General features: G+C 40.3%; 1 protein-coding gene across 3 annotated transcripts in view; it reads left to right on the top strand.

Moving 5' to 3' along the window:
* Positions 1–13,359, top strand: part of man1a2 (mannosidase, alpha, class 1A, member 2) — a 95,209-nt gene that overhangs the window by 51,350 nt on the left and 30,500 nt on the right. For all 3 annotated transcript variants that reach the window (XM_026295508.1, XM_026295509.1, XM_026295510.1), the window contains exon 6: positions 6,047–6,127. In XM_026295508.1, coding sequence (XP_026151293.1) covers positions 6,047–6,127 — 81 coding nt within the window. The remainder of the gene's footprint in view (positions 1–6,046; positions 6,128–13,359) is intronic.

Here is a 13,359-nt window from a genome sequence, read left to right as displayed (position 1 = left end):
AGTGGAAAGAGGGATAGAGGAAACAAAAAGGGGATGGTGAATGCGGAGGGAGGAAAAGAAGAGGCTAAAATTTAATGGAGGGCGAGGGCAAAACTAGGTCTGAAGAGACGGAAGGTCAAAAACAGGAGTGTGGAGGAAGAGGACAAAAAAAAATACAGCAAGGTGTGAAGATCAATTGCAGATGGACGAAGTGGAGTGTAGATGGATAGACCAAGGAAGAGAAGGAAGATTAAAGGCGAAGTGAGCAGGAGAGAAATAATTAGTATAGACAGCTGTAAGATGGACTAACAAAACAAAAAGGAATAGAAATAGTTAAGTAAAAAAGAGGGAGGAGGATAATTAGAGCCCTTGGCTTTACTTGGTTATCACTCTATATTTACACTCACTGCAATTTGCAGTGGTAGCAGCTGAACGTGTCGTCCTCTGTCGTAATCGGTGACCACTTTTACCGTGACTGTTCTTCATTTGGTTGAAGAACAGTCACGGCTCACATAAGGCCGTGAAAATGTATGATGTTTTGACTCCCTGTGCCTGTACTGATATTTTCAGATAAGGTTGGGCTTCTCACACATACCGCTACATGTGATTTACAAATACTCAGACTTTTAGACTGTGTGTTCACAGGTTGAAAGCACCGGGCAAGTGTCAGTCACAATCTGCAGGTACAACTGTCCGAGACTAAGGAGTGGGATTCATCAGTCAGGCGTTTGGATTTTGTACATTTAGATTTGGTGACTGGTTCTTCTCAGATGCTGGATGGTTGACTGGAAAATGAACAGAGACTGTGCATTATGGTCTAATAGGAGAAGGCAGATAAAATGGGTCATGAACAAGAATCTAGGATGTGCAGCTGAGAAAGAGTGAGCAGGACTGGGAAGAGACAAAGTTAAATTAGATGTAAAGGGAAACTGGGCCATTACATGGTACTCCAACCCAGCAAAACAGCAATGTAATGAAGATAAAAATGGTTTGATAACAGCAGGAATGAAATGAATAAAAAAGTATTACAAAACAGTTTTGCAAAAAGTGGGTAGTTTAATACAGAGTGTTACCTGGAGGAGCAACCATGTCATAAAACCTGCCTTTGTGACAAACTTAAGACTAACGCCTTATGAAGAAGCCGGGGATTTATAAAATGTAAAACAAATGCAGCAACAATGACCGGAACACGAAACACGAAAAAACTTGAGTAATAAGAATCTGAGGCAGGAGACGAGAGGAGAAGCTCTTTAGTTACACAGGAGGGGAATGGAGAGGGGAGATTAGAGGGTGGAGAGGATGAGGCTTGAAGCTCCTGTGGACGTCAAGATGAGGAAGGAGGTGTAGCTATGTTTTCATTAACGGCTCGTTTTGATGCTCTTATACCTGCATGCGTTAGGCAAAGGATTCGGGCATCAGCTTCCAGCTACTGTAACATTCATGAAAGGTTAAGCTAGCTTAGGCGGAATCTTAGCAATATGGCCATGGCATTACTCTGGCTTTTGCTCAGGCCTTTTACAAAACAGGTAATTCCCAGGCTCATAGGCAGCAACATTTTTCAAGCCTGCAGGGGCCTGGCAGTGTAATTGGCAGCAAAAGTGCTATTAAACTTGGCTCTTTTGAAAATCAAAGATTTGCTCAACTCAAAGGGTGCAGCCATGCCCAGCCTCTCTAGTCAGAGCTCTGAGGTTGGAATAAGGGCATAGTCTGGATTTCCATTTAGGAGATTAAAGACATCACTCTTAGTCAAGTTTAATCACGCTTCTGCATGCATGTGTGAGTGGGACCTCCCAAACATCACACTGAGCTTAACTGCCTGTGTGTGTGCTGCTCCGTTAGAGGAAGTTTGACCTTTTTATACTGTGGTCGTTTCCCCTTTTTCACATTATCAATGAATAGTTTAAGATTATGACTGATTTTGGCTTAGATTGCAGTTGGTGCAGATGCATTTAAAGGAGAAATGCTGCATTTGTGGTTTCTATTGAATCTGAGTGTCCTTATTGTAGTTTTGGCTGTGATAACGTAAACTGAAGTGGATGTGATGGACTCACATTCCCATTTGTTATCATAACAAATACAACCAATGGCAACAGAAGAGAATGAATGAATGATCTTAAGATCCAGGTTGTAATAGGCTTAAAGTAGATACAGGTTTAATTAAATAAACATCAAATAAGCAAATATGTTCCTTGTTTCTAAATAAAACTAATGATTTTCATATGCTTTTGCCACATATATGCACGTGTTATAGCCTCACTCCACCCCCTCACAGTTCAGCCACCACCAGCACATCCACCAGCTCCAACGCTAATGAATGATTAAATAACTGCCATGTCAGATTGAGCCAAGCCATGAGTCACTGTTGGAGTCTCCAGTGTCCTGGTGGGGCCCCCGCACTGCAGCTTGCCCTCAGATGATGAATGTGTCGGCGTAAGGACTGCATCCATCGACAGGCTCATGGATTCGCCAAATTAATGGACTCTGTTAACTGACACATTAATAACCCGGGTTAAAATGAGGATTCAGACATGACAGATACGAGAGATAAATTAATGCCAGCTGTCAAAAAGTACATTCCAGCCCAGTTTGATTAACCTCATTTAATTACACAAAAGTAAGATTTCCTTATTAATTTTTCCCCCCCTGCAGTTACGATGTTGAATATTTGTTCAGACATGAAAACATGCAGCATTGTCTTTTGCTTTGAAGAAGTAAAAAAGGTGGATGAAGGTGACATTTGAGCCCTGTGAGCTCCTGTATCTTGTCACCTGGAATGACAAGTTGTTGCAGGATGTAATATTTTAGCCAAGCTGTTTGGTTGACATGTTTTTCAGTTGTTTCCCTTCAGATTTATAAGACTATCACCATGTTTTTATGCTTTAGTGAAAGGTTTGAACCAAGCCTTATGCTAGATTACATGCCTGCACACACAGGTACACACCAGGTGTGTGAGTGGGGAAAAAAATCATGTTATATGTGTGTAGAGTCCTGCACTCAATAGACATTCGAGGTACGAAATAATCTAAGTCCACCTTTTTGCTGTAAAACCTGAGGCAGATACAGGCGATACCAGGGACTAATAAATTACTGTATGAGGTCTAGAGGAGAGGTTTTTTTTGGTGTTCCTTAAGTTTTAGGGTACCTTCACTTGTTCCTTGAGCAAGGCACATTAGCAGAGGGCGATACAGCAGGTCAGCTCTAATTCCAGACTTGGCCAGTTTGTGGAATAGAGGCCAAATTAGAATATGAGGCCAAGATTAAACCTGACAGTTCTCTAGAAGTGTCCTACCATCGGAGGGCTAAGGCTGCAGCCTGCAACTTTTTTTTTTGTTGTCAGTTGATCTTTTGTCAGTTCAGAACCAAAGTTTACTGCTGTAGAAACCTGCAAATACTCACATTTCAGAGACTGGAATCAGAGAATATGGGTTCATACTCAAAGTAATTAATGTATTATCAATATTGTTAATTACATTTCTAGGAATTGATTACTTGTATACAATATATGCGTTTAGCTCATACACCAAGGTGAGTTACAGAATCAGAGGACCAACTTAAACTGATACATCAGCAATAATAAGCAGAGCAACAGCAACAACAGATTATTTCAAATATTCCAGTGACCTTAGAAAGAAGCACTTTTAGAGCAGTGACAGCATCCAATTAAAATAACAACTGTGATTATCTCTGACAGGAACCTGCACAAAAAGAAACTGCATGTAAGATGACAGTTTTCTGTTTATACTGCTACATGGTGGATATTAATAGAAAAAGTTGAAATGTTTGGAAAGTGGATATAATTTGCAGTGGAGAGCGAGTACAGTATGTCTCTAAGAGCTGTTTTATGATCAGATTTACACCAAAACAATTCATTAAAATCAAGCTTCTGTTCTTGTGCTGCTCTCATGCATCACTGCACAACCTGCGTGATTCCTCGTCATCCTCTCTGTGCTCACTGCAGGCATTTTTAAGTCAGGGTAGTTTGCTCCTCAGTTGGCGTTTGTGCTCCTAAACTACAGCTGTAAATGTCTAACAAGTGAAGCCGACTGACTGACAGGGAACTGTAGAGATGGATGCTACTGAACAACGCTGGCCTTCAGCTTTATGAGAGGCTTCGTCACAGAGTTCAGCACAGCATCCACTCAATGACTAGCAGTCTTGACTGGTTTTGTGGGCTTTCTGATACGCTCTTGCTTTTTTTTTTTTTGTTCCTCTGAGTTCTCACTTTGGATATGAAAAGGAGACAATTACACCAATTTTGAAATGATGAATGGAGGATAAAATGTCCAACGCTGCCACATGCGTCATTTTGAAATTCTGGACCTAAAGTGTCTTTCTGGTAGCAGGTTAATGTACCTGTTTAAATTAATTATTTGCAGTGTTAATGTTTTACTATTATATGAAAATGTTCTGTTGAAGTTAATTATTGTTTGATAGGCAATTGTTTTTTGGCAAATACTCCAGAACTCTGCAATATGAATGTAAGATCTAAATTATATGCATGTTAAATACATATTTATTTCTATGTAATGACCTGATAGAAAGTATATATTTATTTAAAGAAAGGAAGAGATTATAAAGACAACACACTTTCTTCTGCCTAAGAGAAAATTGTAATGTTGAATACTACATATCCTCTTGGAGCTCTTGTGTGTGCGACACTGGGAACAAATCTCTTTGCTTGGTTCTTCCCTGTAGTCCATTGTATCTTTCTCCCCTCTAGAGTGCGTTCATTGTAAATTAAGGTCATGTAGCCTGCCCTTTCGATGTGTACAGGTAAAGTTTTCATCTGTCATTTATTTTTATATATCTTCTTTGAAAATGTCCCAGCAAGGTCACCGTGTAATTTGCAAATGGCCGTCAGCATTTCAATCAGCATTTGGTTGTGGTGAGCTGCAAGGTGTTCCAGTTGAATAATCTTACTGCATCTCAGTTTCCAAGGCATCAGTGCCGCTGTCAGTCATAGAGAAATGTGCAAAGTTGGCAAGAACGACTTTACACTGGCAGCATAAAGTATTTTTGCACTTTGACTTAAGAAAATGTTGACCAGAGGCCACCAATTCTGCTGTGGTTTCAAGACGAGCAATAGGGTGATTAGAATGGAAAATAGAAGATTTTGTTGAGATTTAGCTCCAGTTAAGTTGTGCTTTGCAAAGGAAATTGGGGTGAACATCAGCACACTCGCTCCCTTCCCTCATAGCAGCCGAAGCTAGAAAATAATAGCCCTGGTGAGAACTTTAGACTTAAACAGGGGAAGAAATATGCACAAACCGTACCGTGTTTATTGTGATTTGTGGTAAATATCTGGCTTTGGTTTAAATACGAGCCCTGGAAGTAATTTCTGAAGCTCCATAATGGATATCACTGTGTGCAGTGATCTATTGTAGACTGGTTAAAGGTTTGGGCTGTTTAATTTTACTGACTTATCCAGGATTTGTTTAGGAATACAAACATACTTTGGATTATCAGCTGCTCCTTTATGTCGGAGCATTAAAGTCGTTACACGATGGGGTGAGCATGCCTTTGCTGTTACCGCTCCCAAACTGGATCCCATCTGACGTTCACCGTACCACCGACCTGGTTCTTTTTAAATCTAAACTCCAAACATATTTATTTTTTATATTTTGTGTGTTTCTTCTATTATTTCTAGCTCTTGGTCTTTATTTTTGTATTGTATTGTATTGTATTGTTGTATTTTTTTGTTTTGTATTTTATTGTTTTTATTTTTATGTTGATTTATGAAGCTTATGTTAAGCACTTAGATCTGCTTTTTGTTTGTAAGTGCTATACAAAGAAAGTTTGTTTGATTGATTGAGCAATTGATCGACTGACTGATCTCAAAGCCACTGGGCTGTGTGTAAACATTCACAATGTCTTAGAATAGATGGACTCTGCAGAATGAAGTAGCTCTGGAAACTAAATCGTTATTAAATAAAAAGCTGTAAAGGTGTGTGATTTACTCAGGATGTCCTGTTTGTCTCCCTTCTCTAGTTGTCAATTAAGGATTTTTTTGGAACATTTTGTTTTGTTTTCTTGTCTGATTTTATTTTCTGTGCTCTTGTTTTTCCAGAATGCTGAGGTGTCTGTGTTTGAGGTCAACATACGATTCATAGGAGGACTTCTAGCTGCCTACTACCTCTCTGGACAAGAAGTAAGTTGTTGTTTTTCAGGTTGAGAGTGAGGTGTTTTGCAGTTTGCAGGGGCTTGATGCACCTCAGCTGTTTGTCCTGAAGAAGATATATGAGGGAGAATCTGAAATTGGGGTCAGGTTAAGAAAGCAAGAGGCGTAATGAAAGAAGTGTCTGATTTGTGTTTTTATTACCTGTATGATGGGACTGAAAGGAAGCACATGTACAGAGGAAATGGTTGGCTTAGAGGATCCTTCCATCCTCTCATTGCCCCTTATCTTTCTACCACCTTTTTACTTCTTCTCTCTGCTGCCTGAGCTAAGTTGAACGCAGCAATGCATCTCCCTTATTCTTTCCATCCCATCCACTTCGGTTTTCATGCCCAGTAAAGCAGTGCTTCCTTTGCAGTGGGAGCAAACGCTTCAAATTTGTGCACAATAAAACAACTCCCTATCATTATTTTGTGTCGTTTATGCAAGTACTGGCCAACGGATCTCTGAGGAAACCCATTCTCTGCTGTCTGAGTTTTTTCATATTTTTGTAATAGGATCAGCTCTGTGAAGGGTGTTTTATTTCCTGTCCTTTGTTTGTTTGTTCTGGATATGACAGCTGTTGAAAATGCCCTGTAGTGCACCATTAAAATACTGAAACCATGCAGTGTTGTGAACAGCTGGGGAGTCGGGCAGTGCACAAAATAAACAGCAATCTTAATTAATGATTTGGCTGTGTGCTTCAGCCAGCCTTGCCAGGAGAGCTTGGTCCTTTTACACTAACGCACCTTAAACTTACTTCTGCTGTAAAACTGGATCTGAAGTTAACTGTTCTGTTTGTGTAGGGGGCAAGAAAATTCCTAAATGCCATAGACAAAAGACAAAATGCCATAGAAAAGTAAAGGAAGACTGTGATGCTTTCTGTGTTTTTGTTATCATATATTACATATTGCTCTTTGTGGTCCAGCTGCACCTATATAAAAATAAAATATCATTCAAACCTGAGTCTGATAGCAGTACTGATTCTACTGCAGACAAAAATCCTCCATAATTTAGTGTTCATTTCACACCAGTGAAGCAGAATTTCTGTTTTCTTGCCAGCTATGATGAGTTTAGTGAAAAGCTAATGAGAATCTTGCAGACTTGAAAGGTTTTTCATAGGTATTCTCGCACTAGTTTGTTTCAGTTCATTAAGAGCTATATAAATACCAACATAGCCTTGGCTCAAATTTTAAATAAAATGCTTGGCATGCTCCCATCAACAATGCCCCCCCAACACTGAAAATGCAGATTAGACTTTATCTGACCACAATGAATGGTACAGAGGTTTTGGGTTGGCCCTATGAAAGTGATAAACAGTGAGTTTGCTAAATCACCTGGAATAACATCGGAAGATAAAGTGCCTCGCAAAAAGAAATTTCTCTCCCACTGCCTTATTCAATTTCACCTCCACCCAAATCAAAAGACAGTCATTCATCAGAGCCCACTTGAATGATAATAAAAGCAGTGGGTGGTGGGGAAAGGAGGAAGATGGAGCATGGGAAGACTTGGAGGAGGAGGAGCCGTGGAGGGAGTGAAGGAGAGGGTGGAGAAGTGATGATGGGGTAGTGATGTTGAGAGGAGAGCGTGTGGTGGTAATTGTTGAAAATAAAGACATGAGAGTGGAGAAAGAGGATAATAAATGGCTGTTGTGGGAGAAAAGTGAGCAAAGGCATATTCTTCACACTTACTGGGCATGTCCTTGAGCAAGGCACCCCTTGACTGCTTCATCATCCGGCTGACTAATTGGTGGCTGTGACTGAAGGGAGCAGGACACATTAATGATAGATGGGATGCAGAATAATGCAGCTGGATTTGTTACTCTTGGTACCGCCCCCAATCCAAACTGATAATTAACCTGATCTTAGTCTGGTCATCCACATTTTTCAAATGCGCACTTGTATCTCAGTTATATTTGGGATAAATCAGAGAGTTACTTGTTTTGTTACTTGTTTTGTTACTTGTTTTTCATGGATGTGTGTCAGTAGAGCTGAGTGCTTGACTTCAGCATTAAGGCTCTGTTGGTTCTGTAGCATTTTACCGTTGTACCACTCAACTGGATGTGATTCTCCATTTTATTCCCAGCTATCACAGTGGTGAAAAGTGATAAAAGTATCCTCTGCATTGCAGGTTAGGTTTTAATTGCAGCATGTAGATCATTACACTGTCATTCTGTGACACTAGTTGAAGATGCACCTGCATAGAGTGCAGACAGTGATGAGAATTATGTACAAAATATTAATTTGGCACTGTGTCCTGGTTTCTATCCATCTATTTAAATAGTATATTCATATTTTTAAATCAGAAACATGCACCAAACACAGAAATTGGATCCTCCCAAAACCTGATAGCAGGGATGTTTATGTAAATGTACTCAGCTGCAGCCACAGAGAATTACTGAAGCAGGAAACAGCTGTATGGAGAATTTTATGCTTGAAACCAAACCTTGTTCTCCAGGTCTCTTTATCACACTTTTTAGTCCAGAGGTTTTGGGATATTTTACTGGATCTTACAGAACTAAAAGGGACCTGATAGTTGAATAACATGAGAAACACATGCTTCAGAGTCAGAGTTGAAATTGCTTTTCTTTATAGCCACAGATGTGATGGCCCAGTGCCTCACTCAAGACAGAAATGGCATACTAACACTGAAGTGATGTGTCAACCTCAGATACTTAGGTTTACGGTGTCTTATCAGATTGACCAAAAATACCTTTGGTGCGAAGTCATAGAACATGGTGACACAGTGTTAAAGGTTGCTTTCCAAGCGTGGCAGGTCAGCATTAGTGTTAACGAGACACAGATAAAGTATATAAGGATAAAAGCCAAGGACAAGCTCATCAGATACAGTTTTGAAGTCATTTGATGTTTTTTGCTGTCAGTCGCCATCAACACCGTCAAAACTAGAAATCACAAGCAAACACAGAACGAAGTGAGAGGAAAATAAAGAATGTCAGCGAACCCTCAAGGATATGATATAAATGACGAAAACAGGAGGAGAGTGATAAGAGGCGGGATGGGACAGAACCAGATGAAAGAGAAACAGAAAAACATAGAAGCAGAGGGAGAGATGGCAAATCAGAGAGAGTTTAGAGAGATCAGCATTCAGGAGGAGGACGTGTTGGTCTGGCAGAGGCGAAGCAGAGCAGCAGTGATGGATTGTGTTTACTCCTGTGTCTGTCCCCAGCTTTATTCTTTTACTTCCTCCTTCTGTTTATGCCTCTTTCTCTGATGTCCTCACCACCTTCTCCTTTCTTTTCACACTTTGTCTTCTGTTCACCGCCTGTCTGCATTTAAAACGATCTTTTTCTCGTTTCTCACGTCTCCATGCTGCAAATTCTTTCTCTATTCCAGTCTTATTTATTTATTATTTATTAGCTTCACCCACTATGTTCCTCCTGGTTTGTTTTATCTTCTCTTTGACCATTTTCTTTTGTGTTCCTCAGCTCTCCTCTTCACTGTTTTTTTTTTTCCTTCTCATCCTTCTCTGTTGTCCACTGTCCTTTATTTATTTATGGAGCATTCTCATTCTGCTGTCGATTGTAGTCTGTGCTTTGTATTTGTTCTCCCCATTCCTAGTTCTTTCTTTTCTTCTCTTTCATACCTTTAGGCCAAAGTCTATGTAGACAGTGAAACAAAGCATTCATGGCTAGTAGAAAATATTTTCAGTCAGTTACTCTAAAGTACTAAAAAAGTTAGAGACCTGGAAGATTCAAGAATAGAAACCTTTCCATTGATTTTGCAGATGTTGCACATGTTGCAAGTCTGTCTGGATAATTTAAATGTAAAGGTAGTTTAAGCTGCTAAAACAGTAGAGAAAAGGTTTATTTTGGGGTTTTCCTGAACACAGTGTGGATGAATTGTTGATGGTTTTTGTCTTTGATCGCACCCTTGCACGTATTTTAGGAAGACAGTTGGCCATCCAGGGGAGAGCTTGAGGAAAACTCGTTCCTGTAATCTGTAAAGCAGTTCATGAATTTGGAGTCATCAGCTCCTTTATTTTGTAGCAGAAGAAAGAAGGAAAAACAACTTTTGTAATCAAACATGTTGTATCTGTATTGCTTTTTCTACTTGCAGCTATTTTGGTGTGCAATGTTTTCTCTCTTCTCTGGTTTGTTCTGTTAGTACCTGCACCTCATTAGCACAGTGGTGGGTTTATCATCCCTTTCTTAAAGTACAGAAACTTAGCAGATGCAGCCTCAATGTAACCACATGCACTTCCAGCCAAACACATTATTCTCTAGTTGTTAAAACAAAGAAGTCATCTAGACAGTGTAGGGAGGAGGAGAGTGTCTTGTATACAGGCAGGTGGCCACCAGTGTCAGCTAATGTTTTCAGTATTGTGGGAAATACGTTTGATTATGCTCTTACCAGCAGAGATCAGTGTCATTTTAATCTCTGCAAAGCACACAGAAGAGTACATACTGCATTAATGGCATTTCTACATAAAAACCAGCTCAGACTAACAGCTTCTGAAATCCCTTGTTTCCTGGTGAAGCTAGTGACGGCTTTGGATATTGAAAACCCAGGTGATTTATGAATGACACCTCTTGGTACAGCACAGTTACTGGATTTCTACTTATTCCGGAAGACCACACTTTTATTGTTTATTCGTTGGTTTTTGAATAACCACCCTGAAAGGGCCTTGGAATGAGTGAGGAGGAGCAGATTGTGCGAAGAAGGGAGAAGGTCAGAGGAGCAGGCTGAGCTCTACAATGTAGGATAATGAGATGAGAGTGTCAGAAAGAAAAGCTGCAGACTCTGGGGGCATAAATGCTGCAGCACAGATCACCCAATGGATGGATGGAGGGAAGGAGATAAAGAGATGGAGAGTGACAGGATGGAACAGCAAATGAAGGGGAGGGTGGTAGAAGGACGGGGGTACAGAGATAATGATGGTGATAGGAGAAAAACCAGAGGAAGGGAAATCAGAGGGTGAGAATGTACAACCGAGGGAAAGGCTTAAATGTCTGGGGAGAGAGGCGAGAAAGACCACAAAACAGAAAAGGAAGGAACAGAGAACTGAAAGAGAATTCAAAATAAAAACAGGTGACATGGAGATGAGATGTTGGGTTGGAGGCAGAAACGAGATCGCAAGAAAAACAGGGTGAAAAAAAGACAGCAGAGAGGACATAAAACAGGCAGGCATGAAGACAAGGGAAGAAGATGAAGACAGATAGAAGACAAAACATGTTGTGATTAAAGACTAGACAATAACAAGTCGGTGCCACCATGCCACCCAGAGTCAGTATTTGAAACCTCTTCCTTTGAAGGCATGCTGGATTTTTTTTTCATTCCTTTCCTCAGATTCCTGTCGGTCTTGCTCCTTCATCCACTCGGTTCTTTCCCACATTTCTTCCATTACCCCAAACGTTATCGTCTTTCCTCTCATTCTCTGTCTGTACTGGGATGTCGAGCTAAGCTGCCTCCTGTCCAGGGACTGGGGACTGCAGACTGCAGCATATCCACTGGCTGTCTGTTTGATCTCACTAGGGAACATTTGACTGCTTCTTATTTTTTATCCAACACTGAACCTATCATCAAATTCAGGGCATCGTTCTCCCTCTGACTGACTGCCACGACAGATAGAGACACGTGGGATGAAGAGGAGAAGGAGCGATTTCTTAGCACCGTGAATGAGCCGGCATAGTGATCCTAAATGTTACCGTCTTCACTAACATCCGACACAGCAGAATCAAGACAATGCAGATTTTTAAAATTCAAAATTTCAAGTAAAGTTGAGGCTTTCCAGTCCTGACCTTCTAGGAATTCATCGATTATTGTTGACCTTGGACTTACAAATGGTGTTCAATGGTTTGAGACAGAACAACCTCTACATGTCTCTCCCATGGTTGCAGTTTATTAGGAAGGTTACTGGTACTGTATGTGTTGACACTGACTGTTGGAGGAGTTGACCCAGTATATTCGATTTATCTCCTGGTTTCTGTAATCATCAGTCTGCCTAATACTCTCATATCGCTCTTCTTGCTACTGTGTTATTTCTGCTGTACACTTCTTGAAGTGATAATAACGCCCGCTCTAGATAGCAGTTGTCAGTGCACAGCTCAGTTTATGACATATTGAATGGATTGTTTTAAGGATCAGCAGCTCACTTAGCCTATAATAATGAAAACATTTCATTTCTGAACTGCTTTGATTTAAAGGCAGTGGTTCAGCCGTGATATCTGCAAGTCCTGCAACAGCTAGGCTGCTGAGCACAGCTTCTTACGCATGACCTAAAACATGTGGACACATTAATACGTATGATAATTTAACACGAGTGTAATACTTTGGTCCACCATGTGTCTGTTCCAAACCCAACAGATGTTCCTGTAAGCCATTACCGGTTGCTGTAGAAATATGATTTTCAACTATAACCTAAAGCATCCAAAGTACACAGACCATGTACATACAGTACAGTACATACAGTATAGCATGTACGTACAGTACAGTACATACAGTGGAGCATATACATACAGTATGTGCACTGAGCAGAACATAGCACAGCACAATTAAAACTTAAATCTGTGACAATATGAATTTATAATATACTTACAAGTTGTGCCAGGTCTGTTCTAAGATGGAAGAAACTTTAGTAATTTGACGTTCTTCGCAGTAAACATAGTTAAACATATTGAGGCCACCCTAGTTGTTTCCAGCAGCAGCAGTCTGTCTTCCCCTGGGAGCCCTTTTCCCGTTTGCATATATTGCTGTGATGACATGCTCAGTAACTGGCTGCTGCTGTGCCAGCAGGCAGACACACACACACACACTGAAAAGATGTGGAAAACCAAGATGGTGCAACAAATGAAGAAGATTTTGTTTCACCAGGGTATAATTAGGAGGAATATTTGGGCAATATCAATATCAAGGAAATAAATTGATTCAGCCACTTTGCACAAGTGCAAACTCTCAAAGAGTTGAAAGGAGAAAGAGGTTGATAGACAGTCTAAATGAGAGTTAGTCACAGAGGTGTGGATAAGAGAGAGAAATGGATGCAGTGAAGGAAGAGGACAGAGAGAAGAGTAAGATTTCTGTAATGACATGACAAGCGGAGTGATGTGAAGAAATGGACCATGCACTGAATAACGGAAAAAAGAGGCGATACAATTAGTGAAAGAGGAAGATGTAGAGTGGGAAATGAAGGAAAAAATATCAATGAATTGATGGTGAACACATGCAGGTGGATAGAAGTTAATATAAATGCTCATTTGCTCCATCCTCCGG

Source organism: Mastacembelus armatus, chromosome 21, assembly GCF_900324485.2.
Source record: "Mastacembelus armatus chromosome 21, fMasArm1.2, whole genome shotgun sequence".
Taxonomy (NCBI): domain Eukaryota; kingdom Metazoa; phylum Chordata; class Actinopteri; order Synbranchiformes; family Mastacembelidae; genus Mastacembelus; species Mastacembelus armatus.
This window is presented reverse-complemented; position numbering and strand designations above follow the sequence as displayed.